This window comes from Clarias gariepinus, chromosome 25 (genome assembly GCF_024256425.1).
Source record: "Clarias gariepinus isolate MV-2021 ecotype Netherlands chromosome 25, CGAR_prim_01v2, whole genome shotgun sequence".
NCBI lineage: Eukaryota > Metazoa > Chordata > Actinopteri > Siluriformes > Clariidae > Clarias > Clarias gariepinus.
Window position 1 is genome coordinate 5,146,517 of NC_071124.1, and position 22,491 is coordinate 5,169,007.

Genomic DNA, 22,491 nt, shown 5'->3' on the forward strand with positions numbered 1-22,491 from the left:
ATTTTTTTTAATATAGATTTTTTTTTTGTAAACACATAATGGCAGATATATCATCCCAAATTTATTTACGCAGTTGAAGACGTTAATTGGTTTTTGACAATAATGTCCTTTGTGACAAGACTAATGCAGTTGTGACACATTTGCATGGATATAATGACCAGAAAACCATTAAATTCTATATTTTGTTATTCATTTTTATTTTTAAAACTATCTTATTTGTTTGTTTGTTTTTTGCATTATTAAAAGTGGTTTATTCTAGTATAAAGTACAAGAACACTAGTTATAAAATGGAAACACTGCCCCCTGCTGGTGGAGAGATGTAGTGTAAATGTGCATTTTCTTACTTCTTTTGCCAGATGGAGGACAAGAACTCAAACCCAGTAGTGATGTTATCTAGGTGTCATTGCTTTTTCTTGAAGGCTTGCTGTTATGCCTGGTGTCCAAACTGACAAACCAGATAAAAACCGCACATTTGACACAGCTCATAACACCAGTCAATCCCTCTTGGTCCAAAAACAAACTTATTTACTTCAATTCCTAATTTCTTTTATCCTGATAACTCTATATAGATATAGATAAACCAGAGCTTATCCTCCAACAGTTATATATATAACCTGCAATTAAGGACAGTTACATGATAACCAATACAGAGATAATAATAATAATAATAATAATAATAATAATTATTATTATTATTTTAGGCTATAATAATGATTTACAGGAACAGTGCTTAAGTTTGTATTTAATGTAAAATTTCATGTAATATAAATAAAAAAGGACGACATTATAATTATAATAACTTGTAGCATTTCAGTTCAGTTCAATCTTAGTGCTTCTGGAGTAGCACCTCAATTAATCTAGTCATTGTATAATTCCGACATGCACTATGGCCCAGTGTGAGCATCACCCATATGGGTTTGTTGAACATCCCATTCCAGTTTATTTCCCCTTTCCTGTTATAATAACTTTCACTCCCCCGGGAAAGCCTCTACACTAGACTTTTGAAAATGGATGTGTGGATTTATAGGTACATTATTGCGGTCAGGTACTGATCCCTAAGTGGGAAATAAAGCAGGCCTACAGTATGTCTTTATAGAACTTTGGCTTTGAGTGCAAAACCCTGCCATCCATGCCATCTTCACTGGTAATCCTTGGAGATTTCTTTGCCACTATAATGATCCCCATCATATTAGAGCAAAATGCACTTATTATTATTATTATTATTATTATTTTACATTTAATTAATTCCCTAACAGTTTATAGACTTTTGTAACTATTTTAAAACAAACTGAATAATAAACACTATTATTTCTAGAAATATTTAAAGAGACTTTCCACACCAGTTTTAACCAAATCTGTATCAATGGTGCTGTACCAGGCATTAACAGTTTAGGGTGGAGGAGTGGGCAAGCCCATGACCTCACATCCTATCTGAATAGGATACTGAATAACGTGGAAGACTCACACACAGATCAGACACACGCAGCACTCTGATTTAACCAACTTGTAAAGGGATGGAGCAGACGATCATTGCTAATCAATCCAAGTGTGGAGAGATGCATCACCAAGACCGGTGCTGTTCTCTCTCAGACAGACAGCAGATCTGCTGTGATCGTTTCAGAAATCTTAATGGCAGATTTGAGTATGATTCATCTAGGCAGCAACAGAAGGAGGACAGCAAAGTCCCGGGGCTGAGAGAATGTCCAGCTGTGTGTTATTGCACAGGTAAGGCATGAGCGTGATATTTAGAATTGTGTGTTATTCTTTTTATGTGATGCTAAAAAATAGTGTCCAAATGGTTGTTTGTTTTTTCATTGGCGTCACTTTTTTCTTTTTTGCATTTAACTGAATTATGACAGTTTGAACTATGATGTATGTATATGTGTGTGTTGTTTCTGTTCTGTTTATTACACATATTCTTTATGTTTTTATTTGATTTTAAATATATTTTTCATAGTCGGTTTGTAATTTCTAATTTCACAATTTGCCTGCCTGCCAACACGAGCGGAAAACTAGCAGTGCCGTGCCATACACGATCTCAGCATGCCCGCTGGCACACACAGGCTAACGTCATCCTGCAACAAAGCAGCCCTCCTTCCTCTCCATCCTACATTTTTCAGCATTGGTATCACGTGATGAACGCTTACTTAATTCATTTTTTAGCTTCAAATTTTTGAGAAATGTTTTTTTTTTTTTATCTTTTTGTAGATTTTATGCTTAACTTAAATGATATACAGTAGATTAAAAAAGTAGGAATGAACGCTTAACTATGACAGGCTGCAAATTGCCTAAAGATACGATTTAAAAATAGGCTGTTCATGTAACAACCTCAGCAGCAACCCCATTTTCCCTCTCGTCTGTTCCAACCACTCAGCATCAGCATCACCGCAGCAACCTGATCATCTGTCATCCTCTGGGCCTCTTTCAAAATGAAAAACATTTATCTGAAACTCCTCTGATACAGGGACTGGACTGAAAATTTGAGATTAAAAACCTGACAAAAATGAGAGAAGAAAAAATCCTTCAGTTAGTCTGGAGAATTATTCTTCATTAATAGAAGAAAGTCTTCTTTCTGGCTCTTTGGCAAAAACTATTTTATGCAAAATATGCATCATGATACTCAGGTGTTCTATCCCAAAAAAAAAGCTGAAATATATTTTTATTTTATATGTCGATTTACAAATACAAATAAGCACTTCTTATAATTTTTAATGAAAACCTAATTTAGTGGTTTTATATTTTAATTTGTCATTTGTTTTTCTATATGAAGGGGTATCTCACATACAAATCTACTCCGTTTAATAAACATTCACTAGAACAGATTGGATTAATTTCTGCTCCTTGTGTATCTTTTCCTCCAGGAGACAGTGAGCTCACCCATGCGTACATTCAGGATGAGACTGATTCCTGCTTGCGTGATTCTGGAAGTAATTTTGGAGAAATGTGTCACCATCATCACCATGTCCACAGTGTCCACATGGACACATGTGATGGCAGAGAACTCAACCCTGAAACATCTCATCCTCGAAGTATGAGTGAAGAGCCAGAACAGAGCGAAGACCCTTTATGTCCATGCAGGGCTGTAGATTCAGGATGGAGTAGCAACCAGTGGCCATCTTTACCTCCTCCCTGTTGTCATGGTGTGTACCAGTCTCGATAAATAATTAAAGAGCGTACAGACATCGCAAAAAACATTTAATACCATAAAACCTTTGACTATATTTACAATGCTGTTGTATAAACATGTAAAATGTGTGGTATATTCCTGATATGTGTTTTGGTTGCATATCTTAGTGGGAAATGCATTAGTGGTGGGTGTCGAAGTGGATGTTTTAGAAGAGGTGGTCTACGAGGACACAGAAATTGTTCAAACACAAACCATGTGAGTCTATAAAATTTTCTTTTTTCCAAAAAAATTTAAAATAATTTCTACATGAATTGCATAGATATTAAACACAACTTAAATTCTGTAAATCAGAATTTACCTTTAATTAATAGTTTTGCATTTGTCATTTTAGCACCCCCTGCTGTCCACTTGGCAATGTCTGTTTCAGCAATATCACAGGAAAGGGAGTGCTGTTGTACTGAAATATCACGTTATAACCATGCTGATATTCAGTATAACAGCATGGCCTCTTGTGTAATTTTGCTTAAATATAATTCATTTTATACAACAGGTCTACAAACACCTATCATTATGAACAGATTATGATTTGATTGTTTATTTAATCAGGTGTTGCCTTGTGTTAGAAGCTAGTTAGCTTTGTCTGGTTCTGAATGTGGTTTTTAACCGGTAGCTGCTTTCTCCTCTTTCCTGTTAAAACAGCTGTGATGCTGAGTGATGCACGTAACGGTAACGTCCCAGTGCTGTTACGTTCTATATCATCACTTGTAGAATGGCTCTCACCCAATAGGATTACCCGATTAGAAATAACTGTTGTATAATTTATACTAAAGCACTGATAAGCGTTTCAGTCCTCCCTTTCAATGAACTCGCATATGACATGAGTTCTAATTGTAAGAAAAAAGGTCTGAGACAGAAAATTAAACAGGAGCTTGGAAATAAGGGGAAAAAGCCAGATTCATTGTGCAGCAAAACACAGTTTTATGTGATAAAGTTATCTTTGTAATTATATCTTGGTTGTAGGTGTTGAAACAAACAGGAGATTTTTATTACTTTAACAAATCAACTTCTTTATGCAGTAATTTTTCTCTGACTTTGGTTCATGTTGCAGGTTTGATGGATGCCTGGAAGGTCACATGATGGACTCCAATTCATGTTATTGTGACCGATTGTTTTTCATGTAACTTGAACAACTTGCACTACTCTACTGTGCGTTATTTTGCATTATTATCATATTACTACATGAAAGTATTTTTACTGAAAGGTTTGTTCTTGTCATCTACTGTATGCATACTTATAATGTCTGCAATGTCTTTAGAAAAAAAGTGCTATACTCAGAATAAAAGTCAGTTTTATTATTCAGAGTGCAATTAAACTTTTAGGACTTCTGATGGCTTTGTATTGAAACTACTAAAGCACTGATTGTCATTTACCTCAATAAAAAATAAGCTTGACAAATTATTTGGTCTTCTATGCAATCATTAAGATGTTAAATAATCAAGCAGTAATTATAAGAAGAAGTAGAATAGAAGAATGAAGTTAACTTAGTAGACTATATTGACAATAATTGAATGCATTATTTTAAACTTACTGTACCTCAGTTATAAGGTTACTTTGTTAGTTCAATTACTAGGAACTGCCAGAAAGCCACTTTTATTTTATCTTTAATTGTATCACTGTACTTTAAAAGGATTTTTCCAAAAAGGGTTAATTCATCTGGATAGCGTTTGACATGCCGTGGTGTCTGGCACCAGGACGTTAGTGGCAGATCCTTTGGGTGCCAGGTGGGGACTCTGTGGATCAGATTTGTTTGTCCCGGGCAATACATGAGTGCTTGATTGGTTAAAGATCTGTGGATCAACAACACTGAACTCTTTGGTTCTCTGTGTTTTTCTTTCCAGTTTTCTGTCCGGACTGGACGGGCTTTGGGTGACCACGATTTGCATATGACATGAGTTCTAATTGTGAGGAAAAGCTCTGAGACAGAAAATCAGAAAAACAGAATATATACACACACATAAAAATTATATACAGTATATAATGTATAGCATTATCCAAGCTATATCCACCAACAAGGCTAGTTAATGCTAAGTGTAATAAATATGGTAACATACACAACCAGTCAAAAGTTTGTTCACACCTTATAATTCCATGGTCTTCCCAGATTTTTATTTCTTTCTACATTGCAAAACCCTGCTGAAGGTGTCCAAAATCCCCTTTGAGATGAATCCGCTGTAGAGCTTCATAACGCCTCTAATCTGAGGTGCTGGTTGTTAATTGGTGATTTCTGAGGCTGGTGACTCTAAATGAACTTCTCCTCTGCAGCAGAGGTAACGTTTTGGTCTCGCTTTCCTGGGAAGGTCTTCATGAGAGACAGTTTCATCATGGAGCCTGATGGGTTTTGCAAATGCACTTAACACAATCCTGTTCTTGTAGGAAATGTTCCAGAACATCTCACCTTCGTGTCTTAAAATGACAGCTGGCTGTTGTTGTTGTTGTTAATACTTTATTACCTAATGCCAAATGCTATGGTATCCAAAATGCTTTGTACCCTGAGGGAAATTACTTGCAAACTTTTAGTTCTTAATGCGAAACTTCATGATGCTGAACATTCGTAAGAAGTTCTGGGTGTGAAAGAAGAAATTTTATCACCCAAATTCCACCTTTTTCTGTAGAATGACCAAATTATTATAGTGTAGCATGTTTCATTATACAAAACATATATGTGATTTATTTTTATTATTGTTCTTGTTATTTTTAAAGTTTATATCTGCATGTTTTGTTTGTGGCCAGGTTCTAACGGGTTTCCATGGCGACATGGATGGACACGGTCCATACCATTTTCAAAATGTAGGTGGTGACAAAAAAAAATAATGAGGAGATGAAGCTAAATGAGGTTCTGAGATTTACACAAATATTTATACACGTTTGAAAACAAAATCACTTTAATCAGTACGGCTTTATTTAAAAAAAAAAATAGCTTTAATGAAAAGCTAGGCCGCGTGTTGGACCAAGTGCAGGTTGTCAGAACGCGGTGGGCGTGGCCATGTGAACGCAGGAAGAAGAAGAAGAAGCAGAAGCAGCGTAGATGATTCCTCTATAAGAACACTGACACCAGGTTATGGATAAAACCGCCGTGGTTAAAGTCGGGGCGGTGGCTAGTGCGAGTGTGTGTGCACTCTTTGGAGGAGTCGTCCTCGCTCAGTATATTGTCGCCAAGAAGAAAAGAGCTGGCAAGAAAACCAAGATCATCGAAATGGTGAGCTTCCGCTCCGGTGCGGCGATGAGTTGCGCATGCGCGGATGGAACGAGTGAAAAATAATAATAACGGCTGTGTCCCAAACGGCTGCATGAAACACTACACAAGTGTCGTATTTAGGGCGCAAATAAGCAGCGCAGTATACAGCATTTCTAGTGCACTATATAACGGGTGATGCGTTTGGTATTCGGTCTCAGAACTGCTTTAGAGGTCACAGCTACGTTGTGCTATGTTAGCTTAGCTGTTTTAATCATTTTTAGCTAGATTAAAAAATATATTTTAACTAAATATTGTTTTATTGTTTTTGTGAAAATGAGTGACTACTGAGATATAACGACAATATATGTATAAAAATGTTTAATTATAATTTAAGTTATTATAATAAAGTTATTTTGTTTAGTTTTGGCGGTCAAAGGTAATAGATAGTTATATAGATAGATAGAAAGATAGATTTATAGATAGATGTTCAAATTCCTCACCTCGCTGCATTATCAGGACGTCCATTGACGTCGCAGCTCAATGATGTCACTCCTTGACCACCCGCCAATCAGCTGGTCACGTGGTTAAGATTTACTCTCAGGTCAAAAGTCAGGTGGATTGCATCTCGGAGTACACAACTCATGTACACTCATGTGCCAGTGTCTCTGATAAAACCTTTACTACAGCAAATCAGTGCCAGGGTTTTGTTTAATCGCTCCCAGGGAAACCCGAGGACATTCTGCATCTTCACCTGGAAAACATTTTCTATAATATTGCGACACAGATAAATCAGGGATGATAAATTCCGAGTCTTGTGTAATCACGAGTCCAGAGTTCAGTATATTTTTACCTGCTGATGCGCTCACAAGAGCAGAATTGCAAAATGTTAAATTTATAGGTCAAATTTGTAGATTAGTTTCCTATAACAGCAGCTCTGAGAGTAGTTCTGCAGCACAAATTGTTAATGCACGTTTACTAAAACAGGATAATTTTGATAGTAGCAGTTAATTCACAAGGCGTTGTACAGGAGAGTGTGCATACAGTGCTGTGAAAAAATATGTCCCTTTCCTAATATATTAAATATATTTTTTCACATATTTGTCACACTTAAAAGATTCAGATCATTAAACAAATTTTTATATTAGATTCTAATTTTATTTGTCACATACACAACCATACACAGTATGATATGCAGTGAAATGCTTATACAACTGTTAGTGACCTAAAAAGGGAAAGATGAAATAGAATAAGAAGGCAAGAAGAGGCAAATTGAACTACAAAAAGAACGTAAAATATAAAATATGCAAATATACTATATATATATATATATATATATATATATATATATATATATATATGGTGGTGGTGTAGTGGTGAGCACTGTCGCCTTGCACCTCCAGCGCCCGGGTTCGTTTTGGAATCAGATTCCCGTCTCTGTGTTCATGGAGTTTGCATGTTCTTTATGTTTTTGGTGGGTTTCCTCTGGGTTTGCTTCCGCAGTCCAAGGGTGATGAGTGAGTGAATAAGTGATAGTAATATATACATGTATAATGTAAAAGTATAAACTGTATAAATTATATGAAATGTGGCACAAAGACCCAAGTAAATACAAAATGCAGTTGATGATTTCATTTAGTAAGGGGGGAAAAAAAGCCGTGCAATTTGCCTGACCCTATGTAAAAAAGTAATTGCCCCCTAAATCTAATAACTGATTGTTCCACCCTTGGCGGCAATGATGACAATCAAGCTTTCGCATCACTGTGGAGAAATTTCTGGAACTTCTTTGCAGAATTGATTTAATTCAGCCACATTGGAGGGTTTTCTATTATGAACGGCCTGTTTAAGGATCTCAATCAGATTTAAGTTCGGACTTATTCTTCATGTGCGTTGTGACAATTTAATGCATAAATTTGTAAAACAATATATATATATATATATATATATATATATATATATATATATATATATAAATATATGTGTGTGTGTGTGTGCGTGTGCAACACATTCCCACAAGAACTAAAGCATGTAGTTAAAAAAAATAAAATAAAATCATAAAGGGGGCAAATACTTTTTAATGCCACTGTACATCTAAGACAAACAATAATTAGATGAAAAATAGTGCTATATCACAGACGTTCCCAAACATTAAATATAATTACAAATAACTAACAAGTGTTTGACATGACATCCTGTTCATTACATTGACATGATATAAATTTAAAACATGTTAACAGATTACTGTGGTATAAGAAAAGTAAACCTTCCATATGTCCCATTATATTACAGTATATCTTTATCTATTTGTTATTTCATAAACATTGTATAAAAGTAATGTAGCAGTATACATACGTTTTTAATTTACTGATGTACAAGCCATGCATTTGCGCTATCTTTAAACCCAACTCTCGAACATTTGCTGAAAAACTTTTGTTGCAGTTCATGGTTTTTCAATTTTCTTCAGAAAGTTTGCAGAGATGTTGTTCTTCATTGGAGACCATGGTTCTTCCCCAAAGTGTTGGAAGTGCTTTAGCAAATTAGCAAAATGTTGGAAGTGCATTAGGAAATTCCCTTCACTGGAGCTAACAGACCCAAACCTGTTCTAGCATGACAATACACCCCCCCCACCCGCTCCACCATGAAGACGGGTTCAAGTGGAAAATCTCAAGTGCCCTCCACTCGCTCAAGATTTCACACAGAATTAGATTTTATTGTATCTGCAACATGTGCAAACAGTTAAGTGCATCTGACCTTTAATCGTAAAGCTCTGCTGCATTCGATGGTTTAATCCGTTCAACCAACCTTGACCCTCATCTATGTGTTACTTTATGCGTGAAACAGTAGTTTATTTTATAATTCATGCTGTGTAAACTGAGGAAATCTTAAAGTAATCGAACTTAGTACATTAACTGCTATAACATATGTTTGGCTAAATGTCAGCAGCCAGATTCGTCATTATTTATTCCAGTTATTACATATTCAGGTTTAGAATATGAAAATAAATGACATAATAACATGGAATTAAACAGAGCTTACACAGTAATTAAGGCATTTATTCATATTTATACCAAAGCAATTTGCCAACAAGTATTACTTTTAATTTTTGTCATACATTCTTTTATTTATTTATTTATTTTATCAGGGGGGCGTTCTGAGAGTAAAAACTCCATTTTTCTCCTTATATAATCCCCTGCTACACTATTGCACTTATCCCAGTGTTTCACTAGTGCTTGGACACCATCATAATAAAAAAGTTTTCTCAGTAACCTGGAGCCACGATCAGACCTCCTGTCTAATTCATGTCTGAAATGCTGGCCTCCCAGGAATCCTTTAATGACCCAAACATGTGGAAATGGCTTGGAGCCAGGTCAGGACTGTACGGGGGATGTGGCGAATTCCTGTAACGTGCAAATGGTGTTGGTGAATGATTGTGTGTATAAGTTCACACAGACTCTTCCGCAAGTTGATGACAAGTTATCCGTCATTCATCCGTCTTTTCATTCATTGAAGTTCAATAGGAAAGACTGCAGTGCGCTCTGAGCCACCTCAGCCAGGATCCATCCAAATGTTTTACTGCGGCTAAGAGTCTCATCACCGTAATGTGCTTGAATGTCAATCACGCTTTCATTCGCCAGACATTTCATTACAAATCCCGATTTGACTCGAACGCCCTGTAGTATTAATTTTGGTTTAAATTTACTGATTTTTTTCCCATAAGTGACACTAAGTATTAAGTCAGAGATAAAGGCATTGAGAGATCTTGAAGTCTTGAAGATCATGATTGCGTATGATGTCTTTGTATTGTGGATCATTACAACTTGGAATAAAGAGACACAAACCTGTTCTCAGTCCACAAATCGAGCTCACTGAAGGCATGATCTGCCGTGGGTTGGAGTGAAAGTGCTCCAGGAACTCAAGTGTCCTTCACACTAATGAAAAACCTTGTCGTTCATGAACTTACGAACTTCCTTACAACGTTTGCACAATTCAGATGTTTCACTGCGGCTTAGAGTCTCATCACCGTACTGTGCTTGGAGTCTTGTTAAATTGCAATCGGTCGCACGTCACCCGAAATTTCATCACAAGTTTGACTTTAACTCCCCCTGTAGTTACGATTAAAGTTGTAGAACGGCCTTGATAGGAAGAATAAGTATATTATAGCAGCTATAAACCTTGCCAGCTTCCCTTTTTTTCTTTTTCTCATGAAATTGATTTGACAGACAAACTTATTGACGTATTTCCAAGAAACTGCAAAGTCCTTTATCCTAAAGACAAAAAAAACGAACATTACTGGAGACCCCTTTTATACCTTTAAGAAATTGTAAATAAATCTTGTTTCATATATTTATCATTTCATATATTTAGTTATAAGTCTATAATCATAAAGGCTGCTTTTAAGGAAAATGAATCAACACCTTGTAAGCTATCGGGATGTGGTGTATACTGTGACCTGTAGTAACCTCTCAGCTGTCCGGCTTTTTATTCATACATCAGTATCGAAATTTATGAAAGTGCTTGTGATCGGAAAATCTTTATGTTGCTTTGTACAGTATACAGAAGTCACTTTTATGGCACTTTTAAGTCTCTTTCTGCGTCGATGGCTGCTGTCCTGGTTCGATTCTTTTCCCCGACTCGGCTTTTTTCAGCATTCCCTCCTTTATCACGTCCTTCACTATCACTTTCCGAGATTTCCCAGATCAATGCGTATGATGGTGCGTCTTATTTGGCCTTGAGAGGTATTGGGACACTGTGTGCGCATCTGTGTGTGTGTGTTTGGGGGCGGGGGGGGGTTAAAAGTCAGCATGATAATGGATGGCATGTCTCGGCTTCTGCGCTGTGGAATTCTTTCTGAACATCGAGGTCAGTGAGTGCAGGCAGCGTTGGAACGAGGTTCTCAGCTCGAAGGCGTTTTTTGCAAGCTTTGGATTTAGATACGTGCTCTTTCCATCCTGAAGAGGTTTTGGAGAATGCTGTGTGTTTTAACATGATTCGATACCCATAAAGTAGGTCGATTATAAGACAAACTGTAAGTGTGTTGCGTTTTTTTTAGTAAAGTTCATTTGTAACATTCACAAGGATCCAGTGACGGCTTAAATATACAGCTAAAGACATTGAACTTTGACCTTTTGACCTTTTAAAGCACACACATTAGTTGATGGAGAATGAGTGAGAGAGGCAGCTGATGATCGGTTCTGTGGAAAGCTCACTGCTGATTAAGAGGGATAATGATTTCAGTAAATACTTCCAGACCCGATATGAGGATTTTGCAGCTTTTTCTTCCTTGTACGGTGATTTTAGCAAACCGGTCCGACTCAGGATCCTTGGCTGACAAACCTCAGCAAGAGCATCAACACGCTGCCGCTGAACCGCATCGTCACAGGCTGCATGTTATTAGGACTAATAAATAATAGGAAATAGAAAAATCATCAACAACAGTGTGGAATCATGTAGGTGTACGTTACTCCCCCCTCAGCATTTTCCTTTCTTTTTTTTTTTTTTAAAGACAGCATGTCAGAAAGCTTATACTGTAACTCAACACTTTGCCAGGAGGTAAATTTTTTTAAAGAAAGACCCATCATTTATTTTGTAAAAAAAAATCCATTTCTAGTTTTTTTAAAGTGGTGAAGAAGTCACAAAAATCATGATTTATGATAAACACACATTCCTTCCACAGTGTCTCAACATTCTCTCTCTCTCTCTCGATCTCTCTCTCTCTTTCTCTCGTAATTACAGAGAAACTACAAAGTGTAAACTCTGTTACAAAGCACCGACACTGGAGACTCCTTCCACAAATGTTAAATAAACACCCTTTTGCAGAATATCAGCAACTAAACACTTGAATGAAAATCACCTTCTGTCTGGTTCTTCTTGAGGTTTCTTCCTCATGTCGTCTCAGGCAGTTTCTCCATCACCACCACCATCTTTGGCGGGTTTGTGAGGGACAAATGTAAAAATATTCATTTAAATTTTAAACCCAGATTCAAAGCTCCTTTGTGACGTGTCCATTGTTAAAAGTGCTTAATTGTTTTTAAAGCGTCTATAAATACTGTAAATAATATATATAAATAAATAAAAGTACAATAAATATATAAAATACAATAAATACAACTAAATAAATACAATAATAATAAAAAATTAATAAATATAAGTAAATAAATAAGTACAATTTACATACATAAATAGAAATACATTAAATAAAAGAAAACCAATACAAAACAAGGTTTATAAAAATACATTTTAATGTGTTACATTTATTTAATGCATTTTAAATATTATGTATAGAGAAACATAATATATATTTTTATTAATACAATTACAAAATATGAATACATAAATAAAAAAATAAATAAATAAAATGAGAATTCAGCAGTGCATTAGCATGTGTTTAAAATATTGTGTCAATTTTATGTAATGTGTTAATAATTATTTATCAGTTTTAACTCTTTACAATAAAGTATCATTCATAAAATGGCATTTAATATATAAAATTATATATATATATATATATATATTAATACAATACGATAATTAAATAATATAAATTTAGTTGTTCTGTCATATAATAAAAAATATTAATAAGAATAATAAAAAAGAAATAATTAAATAAATGAAGGCTTTGTCATTTACTGAGCATTTAATTGTTAATTTGTTAATATCAAAGACATTAAACGGCACTGTGGAATTGAAAACGAATAAAATTCAATATAGTCAGAGTATTTAAATTTTTCCTTTTAATTTTTTGATACAAAACTGATAAGGAAGGTTTAAATAGGTCGGCCGAACAGCATTACACATGCATTACACTGGCATGCTTTAAGACGATTTATTCCCTGGAGTATAAAGTGTGTGGTGCTGATCATCAGTGCACAGTAACACCCTCGGATTTGTGCATGTTGATCCAGACATTGAGTATACTGTTTGCATGTTGTGTGTTTTTATAATCCTGCTACACACTCCAATATCGAATCTACACCGCGACCTTGTAGTCTATAATGCAGCGCTTACAGTGGAGCCATCAGCAGAGGTGTCGCCACGTGATAAATAAGCCATTCAACAGTTGACGACTTTGGACCCAAACCTTTTACAAGTGGATAAACGACACATCAAACCATGAAGGGATCATTTCTGACCTGATAACAACTCTAATCACGAGAAGAATGTAGGTCGAGGACCGCTTACTACATCCCCAATCACGTCGACTGATTATCGCGAGCGGCGACGGAGGCCGAGAGCCACACTGATTATGTGTAAGAGCTCCAGCAGCGACTTCTCCTTCTCTTTAATAGCTTCTTGTTGTTGTTTTTGAAACTCTTAAACTTTAGTGGAACTTTTTGCCCAAAATCGAGGAGGCCTGAAATACCACAGAGTTCACGTGCATCTCTGGACGTCTGGAATTTTAAAGGTACTCATTTTCTGTCCTGCGAAATTACAGTGTTAAGGTGCGCAGTCTGTTTTTCACAGATGTTGTTTTATTTTCTGGACCAACACCGCCTGTGACACGAGCAGTAGATCATTTCTAAAATATTTTCTGTAGGATGAAGGAAGAACTCTGAAGGAATAATGCTGGTGTCGGTGCTTCAGCTTAAACCTGTTTTCAAACCCAAACCAGTTTGCATCTGTCTACATCTTCAGCCAAATATAAAACCCACAGCGTAAAAGACACAAGTTTAAACATGATGCGTTGAGGTTTTACAGTTTGACAGTTTGACAGTTGAACTTTATTTCTTTTAATGAACGCAGAAACCAATCCAAGCGCCTTTTCTGTGACTGTCCTGCTCTCAATGCAACTCTCCAACCAGCTGGTTATCTGTTCTGTGCTCCATTCTCCTCTGTTCTCTTTTATTCTATTCTATTCTATTAGCCACTGTTCTATTTTACTCTATTCTGTTCTGTTCTATTCTGTTCATTTTATTCTATTCTATGCTTTTCTTTCCCATTATATTCTATTGTTTTAATCCCACAATCCTTTATTTTATTGTTACATGGGTGTTCAAGTCAAACCGGGAATTGTGAATATCAGAACACAGTTATGAGAGTAATAACCACCTTATTTCTCTAAATAAGCCCCTGCTACACTAATGCACTTATCCCAGTGTTTCACTAGCGCTTGAACACTTTCTCTGTGCGCCGGAGCCAGGCTCGGACTGCCGGCTTCAAGTCTGAAACGCTGGCCTCCCAGGAACTCCTTTAGTGGACCAAACATGTGGAAATGGCTTGGAGCGAGATCAGGACTGTACTGGTGATGTAGCAATAACTCCCAGTTGAGTTCCTGTAGCGTGCAAGCGGTGTTGATGCATGATTGTGTGTACAGTTTCCACAGACTGAGGCGTCTCTCCCGCTAATCAGCTGACCTTTTTTAAAGATCAGACGTCCACCTCGCTGAATGATCACAGGTACAAGTCCAGTTCATGAATGATGAGCAACCTCAACCGGAATTATTATTCACGGACATACGGCCTTCTTTAAAAAAAAAGAAAAAAAGTTTGCACCGTTCAGATGTCTTACTGCAGTTAAAGGGTCTCATCACCATCCTGTGCTTGAAGTCTTACAAGTGTTAGTCGGTTTTTTTATGCCTTCATTCATGAGAAATTTTTCAAAATCAAAAGTCCCGGTTTGACTTGAACGCCTTTGTACCTCATTTTTTTTCACTTCCATGTTATTCTATAAATTGATCTGAAAGTCAATATGCTTGCACACTTTATTCCCATTGACTTTTCACTGATCCATAATATCCTGTTTAAATTTTTTCCGTACTGTCCTATTCGATTTGATTTTATATTTTATATTTAATCAGTGAGAAACCTGACCGTGGACGGTTCCGGGGGTTCATTCAGTTCAACAGGAGACTCGAATTCAAACAGAGACATCACATTATGTTTGTAAAAGATATTAATTAACTATCAGTCCCTGTGCTGTTTATCTACACTGTATGCCGTATGTGGGAACGAGAGCGAGAGGGGCCTCTCGGAAAGGGGTGGGGCTTATCTGTGCATGGGCCACGCCCCCTGCGTGGCTCCACTATATAAACCGTCCTCGCACAGAGAGAATTTTCTTTCCTTGTTTCTCACAAAGCTGCAACAACACAGGAGAGGTAAGCAGACAGATAGAAAACAACTTGTTGATGGAATTGAGTTTTTTTTTTTTTTTTATTGCATTTGCATGAATTAAAAAAAAAACACTTGTGTGTAAAATCATGGAATTTTATGGAAAAGTAGCTGAATAATGATTGTATTGATTTATAATGTAATGAAAGGAAATATTTAATATACATGAAACACTTTTTTCCGTGGGTTTATGACTATTATGACTATTAAGATTGAAAGCGTGTGATAAATGTTACATAAGTCAGTTTGTCTCTTTTGCAAAACAAATTGCAGGTTAGAAGTGGAGTCTAGAAGATTCAGGAAGTTTCGGTAAAAAGTGCAAAAGAGTCTGATGTGTTAATGCTGTTTCTTAGTAATAATAATAATAATAATAATCGTGCAATAATAATAATAATGCTGTGAAGTTATAACCTATTGCTTAATTACAAAATTTATTCTATGCATACTCATTTTGCTATTTATTTATTAATGTAATATAATACACAATACTCTGTAAAGTTCCATAATACCAGTTGCTGTTTTGACGGACTGGACACTGACGCACAAACACATACACACACACACACACACACAGGTCAGCCATACTGTGTGATTAGCAGCGTTAAAAATATACCCTCTCTCCATACCCAGGATTGTTTGTAGCTATTTTTCCCCGCTGCCCAGAATAGGTGTGCATATGGACCGAGAGATCAGATTCAACACAGAGTTTAAAACCAGTACGGAAAAACAGCAAACGACACGAAGGAAGTGAAAAGAACAGATGTTTCTCTTTGATATCTTTCAGCCATGGTGTTTTATTTTTTTATCCTGTATCGTTTCTATTACATATTCACATAAGGAAATGATTTTAATACACACATAACGGAAACAGAAATACAGCGGAAACACAGAACAGTTTGTCGTAACTTACTTCTCCAGCCGTCCTCTAGGACTTTTTCAGCCCTGCAACATGCTGCTCCTCTGTGTCATGACTGAGCCTCTCGTTCAGCCCACTTACTGTAAATATACAGTGTGTGTGTGTGTTTGGGTGTGTTTGTGTGTCTGAGAGAGGGAGATTAGTTTACCTGGCTCCATTCCCTCCTCCTGGCCTTTTAAAAGCCGTCCTCCTTTCCATCACGTGTCTAAAAGCAGTTTTAGAAATGGAGGCCGGGAGGGGTTTGTTTGGAGAGTCAGAGCTGTGACGACCGTAAAACAACCAAGTGAACAAATAAAGGATTTAATAAAGAATAGAAAAACTGGGAATAAAAGAATAAAAACATTCAGTTGATTTAACACAAAAAAAAGAAATTTTGTGTGTCTTATTTATTTTATCTATCTATTTATCTATCCGTTTATCTACACATCTTTTATTCTATTTATCTGCACATCTATCTACTGTATCCGTCTTGTGTTTCTCTCTCTCTCTCTCTCTCTCTCTCTCTCTCTCAGTCTGTCCTGCCCTGACCCGACCCCTGTTCTCCCCTTGTGTCTCCGCAGATGCCCGAGTTTGAGAAGAGCACGGTCCACATCAAGGACCCCGAGCGGGTGGAGCAGATCATCTGCGGTCTGATTAAAGGCGGCGCCTCTAAACTACAGGTACAGACTCGCTGTAAGACTCGAGAGTCAGAACCTCACCAAGACTGTCAGTCAGTGTGTGAGTTCAGATACGAGCTGCCTGATCCTGCATTAACGTGCCGAAGCAGGATATTAATCAAACGTCTTTTTAAATATGTAATAAAACAATTACCGGTTTTAAAATAACTGCATGTTTATTCCTTTCTCATAACAGCACATTGCAAAGTTTTTTTGTGTTTGTTTTACTACTAGAGCAATTTCACAATTATTATGATTTATCTGACAATGAGTGTTAAATCAACCCGGGACAGGAAACATCACAACTTTATTGTCAATAGGGTTATGTCGTGCGTCCAAAATGAACATCCCAGTGCATGCTGTTGCTATAGAAACATTGAAGGTTTGCAGTAGTTCAAGTGCATTAATATAACCCTGTATTGAAATTTGTCTTGACAATAAAAACATTTTACCAAAAAAACTATAGATTTTATAAGCAGTGTGATATAATGATCAGGTTTGCAATGCATTAATGTTTAGATATCAGGGTAAAAATATATAATGAACATTAAATTTTATTAGAAGACCTTTTAAAAAAAATGCATATTTTAAAAAAGTTTTAAGAGTCTTGCACAGTTTCTAGCTTTCTCACTCCCCAGCACTTCTCACATTTTGATAATGAGCTAACGAGTGCTTTGATCTTGAGCAAACAGGAAAAACCTCCAATTAAAAGGTCACACTTTATTGTTTCACGTTTCAGATCATCACAGACTTCGACATGACCTTAAGCAAATTTTCAATCAACGGAAAACGCTGCCCGACCTGCCACAGTAAGTCGAACCCGCTACACCTGAACAGGAACCTTTAATCACTAAACAAAAGAACAAGTTTCACTAAACACTGGACAAAAGTATCGAGCTGATCGCCTTTTTTCATCTTCCACAGATATAATTGACAACTGCAAGCTCGTCACAGAAGATTGTAGGCAAAAGGTGAGCGGCCATGCATGTCGAAACTCATATATACGTCCACCCAATGCTGCAAAAGTATGCAACGTATGCATTCCTCCTTATTTCCCTCCAGCTGTTTAACCTGAAGGAGACGTACTATCCGATTGAGATCGACCCGCATCTGACCATGGAGGAGAAATACCCGTTTATGGTGGAATGGTGAGCTGACCGTACATGTCTTAAACCTCACAAATATTCCCCTTAATACTAATGTTTAGATTTATAAGCATGCTTTTAAACAGAGCGTAATTATAGGAGTGAGGTTAAAGCAAGTGCAAAATATAGCGGTAAAAAGATCTGCTTCTGTAATTATAAACACTGTCGTGTAATTTACAGTCCACTCATACTGTACAGCCTTATGGTTTATAATCCCACTATCCAAAATATTCAGATTCAGTTTGTATTGAAGTTTTGATAGTTTTAGGATTTTATAAATATCCTGAAATATACCAGATTGTGTTAAAATTCTAAACAAATTTAGAGAATAATTCACTCCTATTTCACAGAATGCTTTGCTGCCTGCCAGTGTGAGTATTTAAAAGGGCACCACCTGTAGGATTATAGAGGAACTGCAACATTTTACCAACTTAAATTCAAATATATTAAAAAAAAAAAATGAATGAAAATAAATCGATTTTGGAGGCAGGGTGACGATACATCAATTTCAACAAAAAAAGAATCGCAAAATTTAAGTTTTCTTCCCAAAATGTTTTTCCTTCTGGTTCGTTTAAAGTCTAATGTTAAAAGCGCTAATGAAGTGTAAACTGGTTCTCCATGTGAGGCTGAGCCGAGACCTCTTTCTAATCCTAGCTCTCTAACACACACACACACACAGACATTGCCGCACACTTTGCTTAACACTTTAAACTGCATTCCTCTGTTGCTTTAGGTATTTTAAATCCCACACATTACTGGTGGAGCAGCGGTTAGAGAAGGACAAACTCCCTGAAGTGGTCAGGGAATCCGATGTCAGTTTACGGTAAATCATCATCATCATCATCATCATCATCATCATTATCCTGTCAAACTCTTTTTTTAAATATTAAATATTGCTTATATCAGTATAGAGACAGTGGATGTGTTTGTGTATATATGTGTATTTCCTGCCTTAAGCTGTGTATAGTTTAACCAAAAAATTACTTTTAATGAATTAAAATGAAATCTCAATATATTATTATAATATTAGTATATATCATACATAATATCCACTAATATATTTATATATATATATATATATATATATATATATATATATATATATATTTAGTGGATGAGTTAAATTCAAAAATAACAACTGTGCTTCTTCATTAGAAATGAAGTAAAGTCTTTACTGTAGTTTTAGTTTCTACAGGCTCAGAAAAGTGAACTTTTTACCTTTTTTTTTGTTGTTGGAAAAAATCTTTGCAACCACTAACTTGTAATGTTAGTTCAAACTTGCATTAAGTATCTGGTGTTCACCGTGTGTTTGTGTGTGTGTGTGTGTGTGTGTGTGTGTGTCACAGTGAGGGTTATGAGCACTTCTTCGACCGGCTACAACAGCACAACGTTCCCGTGTTCATCTTCTCCGCGGGGTTGGGAGACGTGCTGGAGGAGATCATCAGACAGGCTGGGGTTTATCACCCCAACGTCAAAGTCGTCTCCAACTTCATGGACTTCGATGAGAGCGTGAGTATCAACCTGACACATACTGATCAATGTGAGATCTTCGTATTTGTATTTAATGATGAAAATTAACTCGTTATTAATTCAGTAGTTAATTCAGTGGCATTTACAACTTGTTCAAGACACTCACTTGTAACCCTTTTATCCGACAAGAAGAATGTTTATTAATTCATTGGAGAATTAGCTTCCAGTTCATATTTGTATACGCACCAGTACTTACTTTATATTACTTAATCTGACCGACACAAAGCAAAGAACAGTTATTTATATATATATAAAACCTGTACCGTGGAAACTTGTAATACAAATTGAATCTGTTCTGGAGGCGAGTCCTTAAAGCAAAATTTTGTATTGCAAAACGCATTTTCCCATAGGAAATAATGTAAATGCAAATAATTCGTTCCAGCCACAAAAAATATTACAAATATTACTAATTTCCAACACTATTATTATATTTTTGCATATAAAAACAATCAAAACATTTACAAAAGACATGTAAATTAATAAAATAATAAATAAATACATTAAACCTCACTTAACCTTACTTTATAATTCCTCTTGGCACCAGCTGCTTTAAAAATTAACCTGAAAGTGGCTCCCTTCTTGTCTTGCTGTGTTTTTACTAAATCTTGCATAAAATGGCCAAAAAAAACCCCACAAAAAATATGTAAACTCGCTTCGCTTGGCTGTGTACTGACGTGCGACCAGCTTGGTCACTTCCATGCCGAAAAATGCTTTGCATGCCGAGGCAAATTTCTTGCAAAATATTAGTTCTTTCAGTTCACAAGGCGGGTCGTTCGTATTCCAAGGTACCACTTGTACCTTTATCTGAAATTAAACAAACATTTAGCCAAAAAGTTTAGAAAAAGTGTTTAAACTGCTGTAAAACATTTTAAACAGTAATGCTGTTTTGCGTTATGTTTAAATATTTTTTTAAAAATCAAATATAACTGGAAAAGGAAACGAAATATAATTTTTATTGGAAGAGTGGAAGGATATTATTAATCTTTTTATCTATTATAATTTTTTTTCCCGTTATGAAAAAACAATATGCATAACTTATTGATGTAGAACAACTGTACAGTTTGTTCGCTGTTTTAAAAGCCGACTATGGGGGGCGCTGTCTTCTTTTGTCCGCAGGGCGTCCTGAAAGGCTTTAAAGGCGAGCTGATTCACGTGTACAACAAGCATGACGGCGCGCTGCGAAACACCGAATACTTCAAACAGCTAAAGGAGAACAGCAACATCATCCTTCTGGGAGACTCGCTCGGGGACCTGAACATGGCCGACGGCGTCCCCAACGTGGAGAACCTCCTGAAGATCGGCTTCCTCAACGATAAGGTCTGCTCCCTCTCTTTCTCTCAAGAGCCAAGACTTTTAAAGTAGAGACTTGGTGTCGTGCTAATAATAATCTTGTTTTTTTGTTTTGTTTGCAGATCGAGGAGCGTCTGGAGAAATACTTGGACTCTTACGATATTGTTCTCGTCAAGGATGAAACCCTTGAAGTGCCCAATTCCATTCTGCAGAAGATCTTATAACTGTACAGAGACTCTGGCTATCAGGCGACTAGTCACTAGGCTAATCCATGCACGCACAAGCCATACAAACACCTCACCATGATCCTGTTAGAGTCGCTTTCCTTCTCCAGGCCAACCGGGGAGAGATTAAACCAAGCCAACACTGGAGAGAATCTCTATATAAGCAAATTGGTTTAATGTACATTAGTAGACTTGTTAATGTATTATTTTTGATATTGCATCATTTGACGTCACGCGCAATAATAATTAGGAAGGAAGATAAGGCTTGTCTTAGATTTTTTTATATATATATATAGTTATACAGGCGGTAACTGCAGTGTGCTACAGGAATAGTTTTACACAGTAACATTAGCTGTATATTCTAGCGCTTCAAATATTTCTGTCCAGTGGGCGTGGCCTATACCTTTAGCTACATCACTCCAGTTCATGAATCATCTCGACTAGAGATGTGCTTTAGTGAACATGGTCTTTAACGTTTCATATCGAACCACTCATTCACAGATTAGTAGTCTCGCTCGTGCATTTTATTTTTAATTTTTTTGTTTTTTTAATTTTTTTATATATAAATGATCCCTGTGCATATTCGATATACATCAAATCTCAACCAGATGTTCTGGTTAGCTTTTTATTACAAAAATACAACAACAAGAAATAACAATTCAGATCATACTTTTTTTATTATTTGTATCTGTATTTATATCTGAATTCGTTCTTGAGAAACAGGACAAAATATATCGATGTATTTCTACACCAACATGTTCCACCGTAGTACACTGTAGTTTCCTCCTGCATCCTTTTTTCATATGTATATAGATATATATATATAAAAATCTTTTTTTTCCCCCACTGTAAATCATATCATACTTCATACCATACGCACATGGATATTAGTTCCATGCCCATTGTCCCACAGCAATACACACACACCAATCATATGACCTGAATGTATTGTGCGTTTTTATTACCTTTAACGTGTTACTTTTCAGGTGCAGTTTAAAATCGTTGTGATGTTGTGCTTATCATCACTACCTCGATAAAGATCAGTTTATCTAAAACTAAACTGCTAAGCTAGCTAGCTACAGTAACGTACATCGCGGAACATCGTTAAGCAGTATGTGTGTGTTTGTATGTGTGCGCGCATTTTTAGGTGGACTGTTTACATCATAAGATCGCTCCTGAGGTGGATTCAGTTTGACTTGCACTAACTCATCATTAGTAAAGTTTTAAGTGTTTTAAGTTTTCAAGACGTGTTTGTGTACGTGCTGCT

At 36.2% G+C, this 22,491-nt stretch overlaps 2 protein-coding genes and 1 long non-coding RNA gene across 6 annotated transcripts; 2 read left to right on the forward strand and 1 right to left on the reverse strand.

Annotated features, from left to right (window-relative positions):
- Positions 1-1,504: 1,504 nt before the first annotated feature.
- Positions 1,505-4,562, forward strand: LOC128512737 (uncharacterized). The gene is made up of 4 exons (XM_053486136.1): positions 1,505-1,725; positions 2,862-3,140; positions 3,295-3,382; positions 4,236-4,562. The coding sequence occupies exons 1-4, from the start codon at positions 1,515-1,517 to the stop codon at positions 4,306-4,308; spliced, it is 651 nt and encodes a 216-aa protein (XP_053342111.1). The 5' UTR covers positions 1,505-1,514; the 3' UTR covers positions 4,309-4,562.
- Positions 4,563-6,170: 1,608 nt separating this feature from the next.
- Positions 6,171-22,055, forward strand: nt5c3a (5'-nucleotidase, cytosolic IIIA). Of its 3 annotated transcripts, none has more exons than XM_053486357.1 (9): positions 6,171-6,383; positions 16,940-17,038; positions 17,775-17,844; positions 17,960-18,006; positions 18,098-18,183; positions 18,914-19,003; positions 19,527-19,689; positions 20,827-21,027; positions 21,123-22,055. In XM_053486357.1, the coding sequence occupies exons 1-9, from the start codon at positions 6,246-6,248 to the stop codon at positions 21,222-21,224; spliced, it is 996 nt and encodes a 331-aa protein (XP_053342332.1). In that variant the 5' UTR covers positions 6,171-6,245; the 3' UTR covers positions 21,225-22,055. The 3 variants fall into 3 exon arrangements, with proteins under 3 accessions (XP_053342332.1, XP_053342333.1, XP_053342331.1); XM_053486358.1 differs by lacking the exon at positions 6,171-6,383 and adding an exon at positions 13,741-13,761; XM_053486356.1 differs by lacking the exon at positions 6,171-6,383 and adding an exon at positions 15,366-15,450.
- Positions 10,875-16,795, reverse strand: LOC128512874 (uncharacterized). 2 transcript variants are annotated; one of them, XR_008356335.1, is made up of 3 exons: positions 16,374-16,795; positions 12,211-12,280; positions 10,875-11,756 (listed from the first exon to the last, which is right to left on the reverse strand). It is a non-coding gene; the product is annotated as an uncharacterized LOC128512874 (long non-coding RNA). The 2 variants fall into 2 exon arrangements; XR_008356334.1 differs by having other exon boundaries at positions 10,875-12,280.
- Positions 22,056-22,491: the final 436 nt, after the last annotated feature.